The sequence below is a fragment of the Lepidochelys kempii genome, chromosome 4, assembly GCF_965140285.1.
Source record: "Lepidochelys kempii isolate rLepKem1 chromosome 4, rLepKem1.hap1, whole genome shotgun sequence".
In the NCBI taxonomy this organism is placed as follows: Eukaryota; Metazoa; Chordata; order Testudines; family Cheloniidae; genus Lepidochelys; species Lepidochelys kempii.
The window spans coordinates 38,326,216-38,338,630 of NC_136383.1; the positions used below are offsets into that span (position 1 = coordinate 38,326,216).

The 12,415-nt window shown below is 44.3% G+C and overlaps 2 protein-coding genes across 10 annotated transcripts in view; one reads left to right on the forward strand and one right to left on the reverse strand.

The window, feature by feature from the left end:
* Positions 1-4,846, reverse strand: part of PDE5A (phosphodiesterase 5A) — a 94,914-nt gene extending 90,068 nt beyond the window's left edge. For 5 of the 6 annotated variants that reach the window (XM_073341003.2, XM_073341002.2, XM_073341006.1 and 2 more), the window contains exon 1: positions 4,425-4,846. In XM_073341003.2, the coding sequence (XP_073197104.1) occupies positions 4,425-4,528 (104 nt within the window). In that variant the 5' untranslated portion in view covers positions 4,529-4,846. Of the gene's footprint in view, positions 1-2,915; positions 3,197-4,424 lie in introns of those variants that run through there. The other variant, XM_073341004.1, reaches the window with a different exon arrangement.
* Positions 4,353-12,415, forward strand: part of LOC144930488 (uncharacterized) — a 157,407-nt gene continuing 149,344 nt past the window's right edge. For all 4 annotated transcript variants that reach the window (XR_013635687.1, XM_078852474.1, XM_078852473.1 and 1 more), the window contains exon 1: positions 4,353-5,211. The gene's annotated coding sequence lies outside the window, so the exon portion shown is untranslated. The remainder of the gene's footprint in view (positions 5,212-12,415) is intronic.

Consider the following 12,415-nt stretch of genomic DNA (forward strand, 5'->3'; position numbering starts at 1 on the left):
TTGCTCCGGTGTAACTTCATTAAGAGTGCCAGGGACAAATTTGAACCATCGTTCTGCATCTTGATCAGAGCTATCATAAAAATTCACATTTAATATTTATTTATACACTTCCTGTATATTTCTAGTGCCTTGTGCAAAACAAAGTAATAAAATACCTGTGGGTACTTGATACTGTAAACCATTATCAAGTGATTAGTCCTTATTCCCATGTAGTCAATAGAAAGGATTATGTGGGTAAAAGTTTCAAATTTGGATAAGTTTTTGTAGGATCAGGCCCAGGTTGTACACTTTCATATCAAAATATAACATATTGCATCACAATTCATTCATCCACCTAATCAGTATTGTGGAACTGTGGAACAGAAGTAATACGGCCTACACTGAGCACCTCCTGAAAAGTGCTGAGCAGCCTACTGGAGTTTGCTCAGCACCTTGCAGGATTAGATCATAGCTTATAGCCATAACTGATATAAGGTTTAAACTATTGATATACAATTAAATTTTATAAAAATGATAACAATGCTATGCAAATTTAGCACACAAGTGGTCCAGTCTTGCAGCCCATACTGACATGGGCCCAGAATACTGACTAGCAAAGCTTCCATAGCTGTGTAGCTTACAAATAATTATAAATTAACTGAAATATATAATTTATTTTAAAGTGTTGCTTTCTAGGAAATGTGGTCTTTCCATAAACCATACACAGAAATCCATTAATGACAATGTGATCTATACAAAAGAGACAAATATTGCCTGATTTTACAGAATATGTATGATACTGTGGCTCTAAATTTATAAAATACTTGAGATAAAACCACCTAAACTAATCTTTTCTTTCTTTCATCATGTGAGTACTCCTACTGAAGTCAGTGGGATTACTCTATGAGTAAGGAATTGCACAAATTAATCCATGAAGTGAGAGAGGACTATTTTGTATAATTGATTTTAATATTGCAAAGATACTTGCTCAATAAGATCCCGATCCAAAGCCCATTGAAATCAATGGAAAGAGTTACACTAACTGGGTTTTGAATCACACACTCAGTGTTTATTCTCGATTTTGATTCTTAACCTTGCAACAAACGATGGAGCTCAATTCTGTTTCTGCTCATTTGTATTCATATTTGAAAATGTAACAGAAAAGCTCTTCAGCAAAATAAAGGTAATTATACATAGCAATATGAATTCAGACTAACAGGTGATGTGCCTGTTTCATGAGTTACCAAATTGATTCAAGGTGTGTGTATAGATATAGATATAAACTGATGAAACAAACTAAAAAGTGCAGAACTAAATTAGATTTTAAAAGTACAAGTTAAATCTCAGAGAAATCCCATTTACCAGACAGAACAAGTACAACGTTAAGCAATTGAAACATGAAAAGTAAACTGCAATCACCTCAGTTCAATGTAATTATTACTGTAGCACATATTATGCAATTTAAAAAACAAACAAACATGGAATCAAGTTCAGGGTTTTCTATCAAGCCATATTCCAGAATAATTCCACAATGTAGACAATTATATCTTTTACTAAATACACTGTAATTTTCACTCCATGCATCTGAAGAAGTGGGTTTTTTTACCCACGAAAGCTTATGCCCAAATAAATCTGTTAGTCTTTAAGGTGCCACCGGACTCCTTGTTGTTTTTACTAAATACACTGATTGCTTCAAACTCTTAAAGGTTTATGAAGTGTAATTTGAGAGTATACAAAGAAAACCAGACAGGCCATCAAATAATTGAAAACTTGCCTTTTCTTTGTTATAGATGCCTACTTATAAAGTAAGTTCAAAACCGAAAAAATAAACAAGCTGCTACACTTAAGTCAGACTGGTAGACAGTTCTGAAAATAATGTGACATCTCCATCGCTATAAAAAAAACAACAGGATAGTTGCCAAACAAGCATTTGAAGCTGACAGTTTTCTGTAGAAATCTTATAAAAATGTAAAGGTATTTCAGTTAGTCAAAGGTACCTGATTAATTTGTATTTTGTGAACCCCTGCCTTTTCAGACCTTTACAAAAATACAACTGTTTCTGCATGTTAAAAAAAGACCAGCCAACCTACTCCATGGGGAAAACAAATCGACATAATGGTTATTATTAATTAGCATTTGTATTTGTTCAGTGCTACTTCCAGTTTCCAATGGAAGTGTGGCAAGCTGACCTGATTAAATGCTACTTCTCAAAGCTGGTTAAAATGCTACCACCCCATTTTCCATGGATAAACAAACTATCCTTCACTCATATACCATACACCAGTATTCCATAAAAATATAAAGGTTAACCACACATGCCAGTTATCCCCATCCAGCTCTTACTTTTCTTAAAGCTATTTAACTTATTTTTAGGGTTTGGTTTTTTTAAAGATAGCATATTTGGATTGCTGTTTTCCAGAGAGATGAATCTGACAGCCTGTCTGATATGAAAGCAGCAGGAGGGGAGAAGGGACCTTGCACAGATGGTCACAGAGAAGCAGGTGACTGACCCCTGAAGCCTTCTTGCTCGCTGCAAGTCAATAATTAATGGGGATCTCGCTTCTTACCGCCCCATCCCATGCAGAGAGGGGCAGCAGCAAAACTCATTCAGAACCCATCCATCCCTGTTAAGTGACTTGGGAGGCAAGTAAATCAGCAGCGATAGCAGATGGTGCAAGCAGCTCAGGAACAAGAGTGAATCCGCAGAGATGGTGCGTGCACTCAAAGGACCGAATTACACAACTTACTAACCAGCCCTGCACTCCGATATGCCGTGGGAGCTGCAGACCGCCTGCACTCTGCATCCCCACGGCTTTGTTTATAGGAAAATATTCAAAATGGAAACCCGACTCCCCTTCTAAAAATAGTTGCATTTACTCCCTTTCAACCAGCAATCCCACCGCTGAGGGGTCAGTGACAATGATAAGCAGATATACCTCGTCTTATCTCCAAACGGCAGCATGACAAGCCAGAGGGGCGTCAGCTCAGACGAGCGCCTCTGATCTCTACATTCAATCTTTGCAAAATAAATAAATAAAATCCAAGCCACCCGCCACTAACAGTTCATAGGAAAACTTCTTAGCACTGGCGCTGTCCCCAAGCTCCTTCTTGCGGTGTGCAGCGCTGCCCCCTGGCGGGGAATATCCCTGCCGAGGGCTCCCTAAGTGTCTACGCCGCCTCACTGGGAACTTCTCTCCATCGCCTGCACCCGGCTGTGCTCCTCCAAGAGACACCCCGAATCAGTCCCCCCCCCCGGACGCTTCCCCACGCGGAGCTCGTCCACGTGGAGACACCCGCTCCCTGACACCATCCAGCACCACCCAGCCCCCCACCGCCTTCCTTACCTGCTGCGGATCTCCCCAGCCCCTTCCATCCCCACCGCTGCCCGTGCTCACCCGGCAGAACCCCGGCTCCGGCCGCACCCCCCTCCCCCTCGAGTCCAGTCGTTGCTCCCCTCCCCAAATGCTGGGGTGCAACCCCCCTTCCTCCAGCTACACAGCGCCACTCCCTTTAGCCCCTATCCCCCCCCCCCCCCCGCAACTGCAGAAGCACCCCCAGGTCCCGTCCCCGGCTCCCCACTCCCAGCCAGACTCCCCTCACTGGAGAGGCACCCCCCGCGCCAGCTCGCTCCCCAAACGCAGCGCCCAGACAGCTCACGGCCAGCCCTTTCAGGCGCCTCAACCCACTTGGCACGGCCACCCGCTCAGCCCCTCTCCCGCCTCGCCCTGCTGTGCGCGGCAGACACGCGGCCGCCGCCCGCTGCGGAGATGTCAACCCCGGCCCGCCGTGCGGAGCCCGGAGAGCCGCGCCTCGTGTGGCCATTAACAAGTGACACCCTCCCCCAACAACAACAACAAAAAAGCGAGGTTAGATGTTAGCAGGGGCCCCGGCCGATTTCTGTGGAGCGGGGGGAGGGGATGTCCCCCGCGGCTACTGTGCAAAGGGAGCGATGTGGGTTTGCAGAGCGATCCCTAGACCCAGGTCAGGCCTCGGGTTCCCAGAACCGTCAGTCTGCCCTTGCACTGCACGCCAAGTCCCCGCTGCCTCAGTGCCTCGCAGCGCCCGGGGACAGCGCGCAGCGTGGGGGCGCCGAGAGCCACCCAACCTCACTGCAAACCCCGCACAGCCTCCCCTCCCCCCAGCACCCAGGCGCGGCGCGGCGCGGCTCGGCTCGGCTGGGGGGGGGGGGGCAGGCCGGGCAGGCAGAGCCCGCTGCGGAGCAAAACCCCGGGAAGCGCTTGCCTGTGAACTTGGGTGGCAGCGGAACAGAGCGGCTGTGTGTCGGTTTCAGTTTTGGCAGCTGTTGGGAGGGGAGCGGTGGAGGGGAAGGTGCTTGTTAAAAAAAAACCAACAACAAAAAACAAAAAGCAGCGCCGGGGAAATCCGAGGGCTCGGGTGCGGGGAAGGGGGCTCTGCCCCCTCGCCTCGCCCCCCGCTGCTCTTACCGGGTAGCTTTCCGAACAAAGTAAGAGCGGGTGAAGTCCCAGTGATCATCCAGCCAGGCTTCTACCGCTTCCTGCTGCGGCAGGGGGTGGCAGCTGCGCTCCATGCTCCGAGCCGCTCGCGGCCGTCCCCGCGCCCTGGCCCGCCGCCTCTCGGACTGCCGCCGCCGCCGCGCTCGGCTTGTTGTTGTTGATTTCGCCTCGTCCCCTACGCCCTCTTGTCTAATCAGAGACAGGAGCGCTCAGGAGACCCTCCTCCTCCTCCTCTGCGCGGAGCTTGGACCCTGGCGCTCAGCCAGCGCCCCACCCCGCGCTCTGCCTCTCTCCTGCTCCCAGGTGTTTGCCCGGGGCAGGCGGCGGGCGGGCAGCCAGCCAGCTCCGCCGCCACTCCAGCTCCGGTCCTGTCCCGCAGCGCCAGCACCCCCAGGAGCTGCTGGCCGCAAAATCTCTCGCTGCGGCTGCAGGCGAGCCCCGGCTAGCGCAGCCCTTGCTGCTCCTCGGGCAGGGGAGCGGAGCGCGCTGATTGCCCTGCTTCAAACGGGGGCAAAGGCGAGAGGGACCTGGCTTTACAGCAGCACTCTGCTAGGGGAGCGCCCAGGAGCGAGCCACATGGGGCACAACGTCCCCCCAGCTGCAGCCCAGGGCAGTGCCAGGAGAGCCCTTGATTAAGTGACTGAAGGAAAAAAATGAGACATTTGTTTGCGTGCCACACGCTGGAGCTGCTCCTTGTTTGGAAGGTGAAGCCTGGTGGAGCAGATGCCCCAGGAGGAGGCCCTAGAAAGAGAGAAAAGTAAGTTGAAAAAACAGAACCGCGAACCCTGAGTGTGCTTTCAGGGCCTTGGGTTTTCCACAGTATTGTTTTTTAAAGAGTAGCATGTTTCATCCCTTGTATAAAAGGTGGCAGATTGAAACCCCTTTCCAGAACATCTCACTGGAACACAGGTCTAGGCACAGAGCATTAAAGCCCCCATTTTCCATCTTGCCTTCCTCAGGGTAGGTTCCTCAGTCCATATGTGGATATCAAAACAGCAGTAGCCTGGTTTTCAAAGGTGCGGAGCACTCACAGCTCCTATTTTCTCTAACTTTAGGTGCCCAGGTTTGAAAATTGTGGGCTAAGTGCCTGACCCCTAGTATGACCCAAGCAGAAGAATCACACAGCCCTTGAATCCCAGATTCTCTATTTAGAGAGCCCTCATAATATCAAAGGTTAGAACTTTGAACAGGGATAAATAAATGTGAGATTTAGGGGTTTTAAATTTGTGACAGACTCAGGAATGAGAAGCATCAAATATTGTAGCACAGGAGACTGGAGATGAAGCACAATTATTAACATGCGTAGTTGCCTGTCCTCCGTTTCAATTTCTGATGGCAACATCTCACATATAGCAGCAGGTTTCTATGGAAAGGGGGAAACAGGAGTTTAAAATGAGTGGCCTACTTTGTAATCAAGTAGGATTGAGAGATATTCATACAGGGTGTAAATCATCTCATTCCAGAAGGCCAATACAATATTTTCAGCTGCACATAAACTTGTGATGAAGGCTGGAAGACTGTGGGTTGAGCAGATACCCATGCACACCTCTGCAGTTCTTGTATGCTATTTAGGGGGACTCCACTGCAGTTCCAAACAGGTTGATGCAGAGTTTGGGAGTGTGGGCTGAGGTAGTGGTGACTGGCCCTGCTCATAAAATAGCTTTACAATATGCAGCCTGAGGGAACAGATACTCTATACTCCTCAGGTAATGGGTGCAGAAAATCCAAATGTTTGGGCTTTGTGTATGATTCATGAATTTCACATAACTGTAATAAAGTGGTGCACGCAGAAAGGGAAACAACATGAACTTCCCTAATTTGTTTTATAATAGTCTTGGAAGGCATGTCTACAGCTGTGGAAAAAGGGAACTAGGAAAATCAGAAATAAGCCAATGTGTCTAAATGGGAAGATTCAAGAGGCTATTTGACCTAAACAGAAATCCTTCAAAATTTGGAAATCTGACCCTAGTGAAGCCAATAAATAGGAGCATAAATTACAGCAGGCAATAAGTAGGAGGGAAATTAGAAGGGCCAGAATGGACTGAGCAAATTAATGGTGTAAAATGAACAAGTGATTCTTTACGTACATCAGAAGCAGGAAGCCTGGGACAGAAACAACAGATCTGCTTTGTTATCAGGGGGTTAAAGGAAGCAATTAAGTAAAATAAGAACATTGCTAAAAAGCTAAAAGATAACTTTGCATCAGTCTTCACTACCAAGGATGCAAGGAGAAACTTACCCAACACTTGCTTTCTTCTGATAATAAAGATGACGTACTCTCAGAGATTCAGGTGTTGGAGGAAGAGGCACTGAAACGAATGACTAATTTAAAAGTAGTAAGTTACCAGGCCCATGTGTCATATTCCCAAGAGTTCTGAAGGTGCTAAGGTATGAAGTTGCTGAGTGTTGCTAACAAAAGTATGTAATCTTATTAAAAAAAGCCACTAGTCCAAAGGATTGGAAGGAATCAAATAAGCAGGGACATGAAAAAAATAATAAAATAATGAACAGTATGGAAAACATAGGTCAGGAACTTCTGAGCTGTCTCTCATAATACAAGAACAATTAAAAGGTAGCAAATTCAAAACTGATAAAAGGAAATACTTTTTCACACAACTCACAATTCGACTGTGGAATTCATCACCAAAGGAAATCATTGAGGCATAAAACGTAATGTGATTCAAAAAGGGAGTAGACAGTTATACGGGTAACAAATATATCCAGAGTTGTCATAGTAAACACTAACAAATTTTGGAAGGAATCTAATGCTTCTAAATTTAAGCCAATCTCTAGCTATTAGACTAGGTTGAGACCTAATGAGGGGGCAGATTATCTCACATCTGTCTACTGTGAGGTTCTTACACTTGCTTGAGAAGCATCTGGCACTGGCTACTGCCAGAGACAGGACACTGGACTAGTTTGACATTGGGTCTGGTCCGCTATGGAAATTCTTATGTTCCTACGATATCTGCACATATGTTTCCAGTCTGTCATCTGATAAGAAATAGGAGCCTTCACTTATATTTAAGTTGTTTAAATATTTTGGATTATTGCACAGAACAAACTGAAAAATACATGAAAATATTGATATTCTTTTATCTTCTCTATATTTTTTTCCTTCAGTTTTCTTCCCACTGTACAAATAATGATTTTTAAAAATTCTTTTTCACAAATTTTGCTGATTTTAGAATCTAGGGGAAATATCCCTCTGAAGGCTACTACAGTGTCAGGTCTTCACAGTGACCTATGGTTGTTTTTTTTTGTTTGTTTGTTTGTTTTGTTTTTGGCTGAGCCAAATCCAGGGTGATATATCAGAACATATATGATAACATGATTGTGGTGTGTTTGTATTAGCTGGTTTGCTTTATTTATATATATGTGTTTGGGTGGACTATCAAGTTAGTATTACAAAAGAAATATAGTGCCATTGTAAATAATCATAGACAACACACAAACACAGAGGGAGTGTCACAGGTCTCCTATGGATGTTTCACTCTCTAATATGAAATGTTCCTTACAATCTGCCTCTAAATCAAAAGGCCTCTCAGTGTGTTGTGTACGTCAGTTGCAACACATGCTATCCCACATCTCAGATTATTATTAGTAGAAGTAGCACTGATAGTAATAACATTTATATTATAGTAGCTCCCCACAAAGGTCCCAATTGAGAATGGGTCACCATGGTTCTGGGCACTGTGGAAATTTAGAGCTAAAGCATGGCCCAGCTTGCACAGCCACACAGGAGCAATGGGGTATAAACTGATCACACTACCTACACCAGGTAGGAGAGCATACATTGCATTTTCCCATACACAAAGCAAGGAGAAATCCCGGAGGCAGATTCTGGTTCCGGCTTGTCACAAAGCTATGATTTAGCCCATAGATAAGAGACAATGTAGCTAGTACAGGAGATTATCTTCCTGCAGTCACAGTGGTAAGACATTAGTGGCTGAGAAGCATGCTATCCAAACAGAGATTAGAATACCCTTTTCCACAACAAGTACAAATGGAACTGCTAGGGGGTAGGGAATGAGATTGTCACTGCATATTTCCATGAATATACTATTTGTACTATCCTGAACATGCTATTTTCATTTTTAAGGTGACAAGTGGATATAAAAGCCAAACACAACAAAGATGTGAAGGCTAAAAGTGGAAAAAGCCTTCCAAAACTCTGGCTTGCAAAGCATACAGGAAAGAACTGTGCATCTCAGCTCACACCGAGGCTTTTCAGTTTGTTCCCAGAGCTCAGATGACAGCACTAATAGCTGTGAGCTTGGAAAGGATTCTAAGTAATGATCTATGAACAAGTAAACCCTATTCAAGTTCAAAAGCTACTTGTGGCAAAGCAGGATATTTGCGTGTTCAGTGTCACAGTTTCAGGGTAACTGCACCTATATTCATCCTTCATGGTCTACTCCAGGAGTACCCTAGTCAGGTCTTGGGACTAGGGCTGTCGCCTATCTCTGGGCAGGGGCCCATATCCCACTCCCTTCTGACCAGGGGTTTAAAGACTGCACAGCTCCCTGCCTTATACTGACCAGCAAACCAGCCTGCCAATGGCCAGTGCCTGTGTGTTGTCTTCTCTCCAAGGGCTATGAAGTGTGTATTGCCAGCAGTTACAAGTTACCAGGCAGCTCATTCTAAACAAACACATTTATGCTTAAGGTAAAAGTATTACAGAAAAAACACAATAAAAATAAACAGATTTAAACACACACAAACATACCAGGAGTCACCCACCTATCAGTCTTTTGCAGTCCAAGTAGACCAAAGTCTTTCCGACCCTTCTACAATGTTTGGGAGGGTCTCCCCTTGGACAGAAGGGCCTGTCTGTTTGCTGGATCAGGAAGAAGGTCATGATTTAGTTCAAGTTTATCTTTTCATACCAAAAGCCCTTTCTTTATTTCTTAGTCTCTGGGAAATGCATCCTGAACCAGTCTATGTAAACCACCCCAGGGGGTGAAACATCTCTGAAGTTATTTACAATCTCTAAGGTAATCACCCTCTACTGTTTTAGCTCCCAGAGGAGCTATTACCAGCAGGAGAGTGAGTTTGGGGGGGGGGGGGGGGGAGGGTGAGAAAACCTGGATTTGTGCTGGAAATGGCCCAACTTGATTATCATACACATTGTAAGGAGAGTGATCACTTTAGATAAGCTATTACCAGCAGGAGAGTGGGGTGGGAGGAGGTATTGTTTCATGGTCTCTATGTATATAATGTCTTGTGCAGTTTCCACAGTATGCATCCGATGAAGTGAGCTGTAGCTCACGAAAGCTTATGCTCAAATAAATTGGTTAGTCTCTAAGGTGCCACAAGTACTCCTTTTCTTTTTAGAGGAGCTGTGGTAACCATATTCCATGGAGTAGAACACAATCATACATAAACTATTCATAACTGTAATACTATGGTCCCCAAAGGCATTACGTGGGGGTTGCAATATCTGTCACATTCAGTATAAGAGCCAGAATGCTCTTCCAGCATAAAGTTATTGTACAAAAGTGTTAATGCTTGATTTCTGAAGACATAGTAGGGTTTGGGAGTGCTTTGAGATGTACTGAATTCTTGCTTAGTATGCTTTGAAAACAACACAAAGCAAGGAGACAATTAGAAGATAAGAATATGATTTTGCCTGATCTGACATATAAATTATAGAGAGTGTGATAACACATCTTTGTCAGTAACAACAAATAGAAAAGTATATAGTTTAGAGACTGATCTATTCATGTGCTATGTTATGCATAAAGAGAGTCTATGTTTATTCATTCTCCTTTGAAATAATAAGTCATTCCTACATGTTTCCCCATAAAAGGGAATAAGCATTTTCTTCTGTGTATTTTAGTCTTTCGCTTTAGCTACAGACATGGCAAGTCATCCAGTGACCTCACTTTCTGAAAATCTGCTTCTCAAAACCTGTGATTGCCACCTGAAATGTAGCACAGGCAGCTATAGGTGTTTAAGGGGTATACTGTCAGCAAACTTAGTTCTCTGTGTGTAGTGCCTACAGGATTCTTTTCCCATTGTGGAAAATTTCCATCTAAAATCCTTGTACTGAGGTGATCTGTACACTTGTCAACGTCACTGCCAAAATGAAATTCTGCTTCCATCTATAGTACAGCATGCAGTCATTTATCAACATTTAAACAGTGCTGTTCTCTGATCTTGGCACATAAAGACCCGCTGCTAAAACACTTAGTTGCCCCTCTTCACCATTCTCCATTACTGATATTGTTCTTCCCACAGAGACATATCCTCAACCCCTAGCTAAGCCCACTTTGCATTGCTCCACTGGTGCATATTACAGACTTAAAACTACTTTAATCATGCAGAGCAGGGGAATGCTGCTCAGCTGTATAAAGCCAATGTAGCCCACTTTATGTCACTTATAATCTCCCTATCCACATCAAGGGTGTTCCAGAGCAAGGAGGGGCATGTGAGGGGCACAAGGGGAGAGAGCTGGAACACAATGCATTCTGACAGTCATGGGTGGTGGAATCCTAAGGGATTCTGCCAGTGCTGTAAGTCAGAGCAACTGTATGGCTGTTCCAGCTTGGATGGGGGGCTGATTCCCTGTCTGTCCCCAGCATCAGTGGAGAAGTAAAAGTGGCTTAGCCTGGTCTACACTGGGAGGGGATGGAGGGGAATCGATCTAAGTTACGCAACTTCAGCTACATGAATAACATAGCTGAAATCAATGTACTTAGATCGACTTACCGTGGTGTCTTCACCGCGGTGAGTCAACTGCCACTGCTCCCCCATCGACTCTGCCTGAGCCTCTTGCGGCACTGGAGAACCGATGGGAGAGCGCTCGGGGGTCGATTGATCATGTCTAGACTAGACACAATAAATCGATCCCCGCTGGCTCGGTGGCTGCCCGCCAATCCAGCAGGTAGTGAAGACATACCTTTATTTAGTCACCTTTGCTTCCCTTCCATAATAAATAATAATTAATATTAGTGGGACAGAATGGGGATAAAGAAAGATCTGCAGTCTCTAGGGCTGATCATCTAGCATCTTTCAGGTGCACACGACTCACTAAAAATAATTTATTTTTTAAAAAAGCTGCAAGGAATGGAATTTAAGACTATGGAACTAAAGGCTACAGTCTCACTACATCCACACAACTGGAAAATATTAGAGCAGAACTATCATAGTTCTCATATGATAAGTCACATCAAATTGATTCTCTTAAAAATCAGGCAAGAATTAAAAACTCAGAAACGTCCTTAAGTTTTTGATAATCTGAACTGTTCAGGCTTCATTTTTTGTGTGTTATTTTATTTTTGGTGCATCAGTCAAGTTGCTTGGACACAGACCCACATTCCTTGAATTCTGCAAGGAGTTTGTCTTCAATGAAGGACTTTTATTCTACTAACCTAAAAACTATTTTAATGTGTATGATGAAGTTTTTATTTCTAACCCAATTTCAAATGTGTAAAGGAGATGCACCTAGAAACAGATAAAACATGTAAAAGTTCATTTTGAGATGCACAAAATATTCAGCATAGTGTACCAGCAAACATGAAAGTAGCTCCCTACTGTTGAAACCCTTTATTATATATATATGTTTCTTACCCACACATATTCAAATGAAAGAAACAGAATACCAGTGCCATGAGAGAAAAGAGACTGGTTTAGAGATTGTGTCATTATTTGTGTGTTTCTGTTTATAAAGTCATAAACAGAGTTGTTTTACAGAAGTAAATCCATTTCATTGATAGCAATGGTGTTAGTGGACTCCTTCCACAGATGCCCTGGAGCAGAGTTTGGCAGGGCTGGGAATTGGGGGAAGCAAGGTAGATTTTCACCACCTTTCTGCCATCCTCTGACCCGGAGGCTGGCCAGCGATTGGTTTGCTTTGACTCCCAGCACAACTAAAAGTAACCTTAGGGCTGTTCCAAACGATCAGAGGGACTGGGATGAAATGGGTGCAGCAAGCTATGCTGGCTCTACGCTAGCCA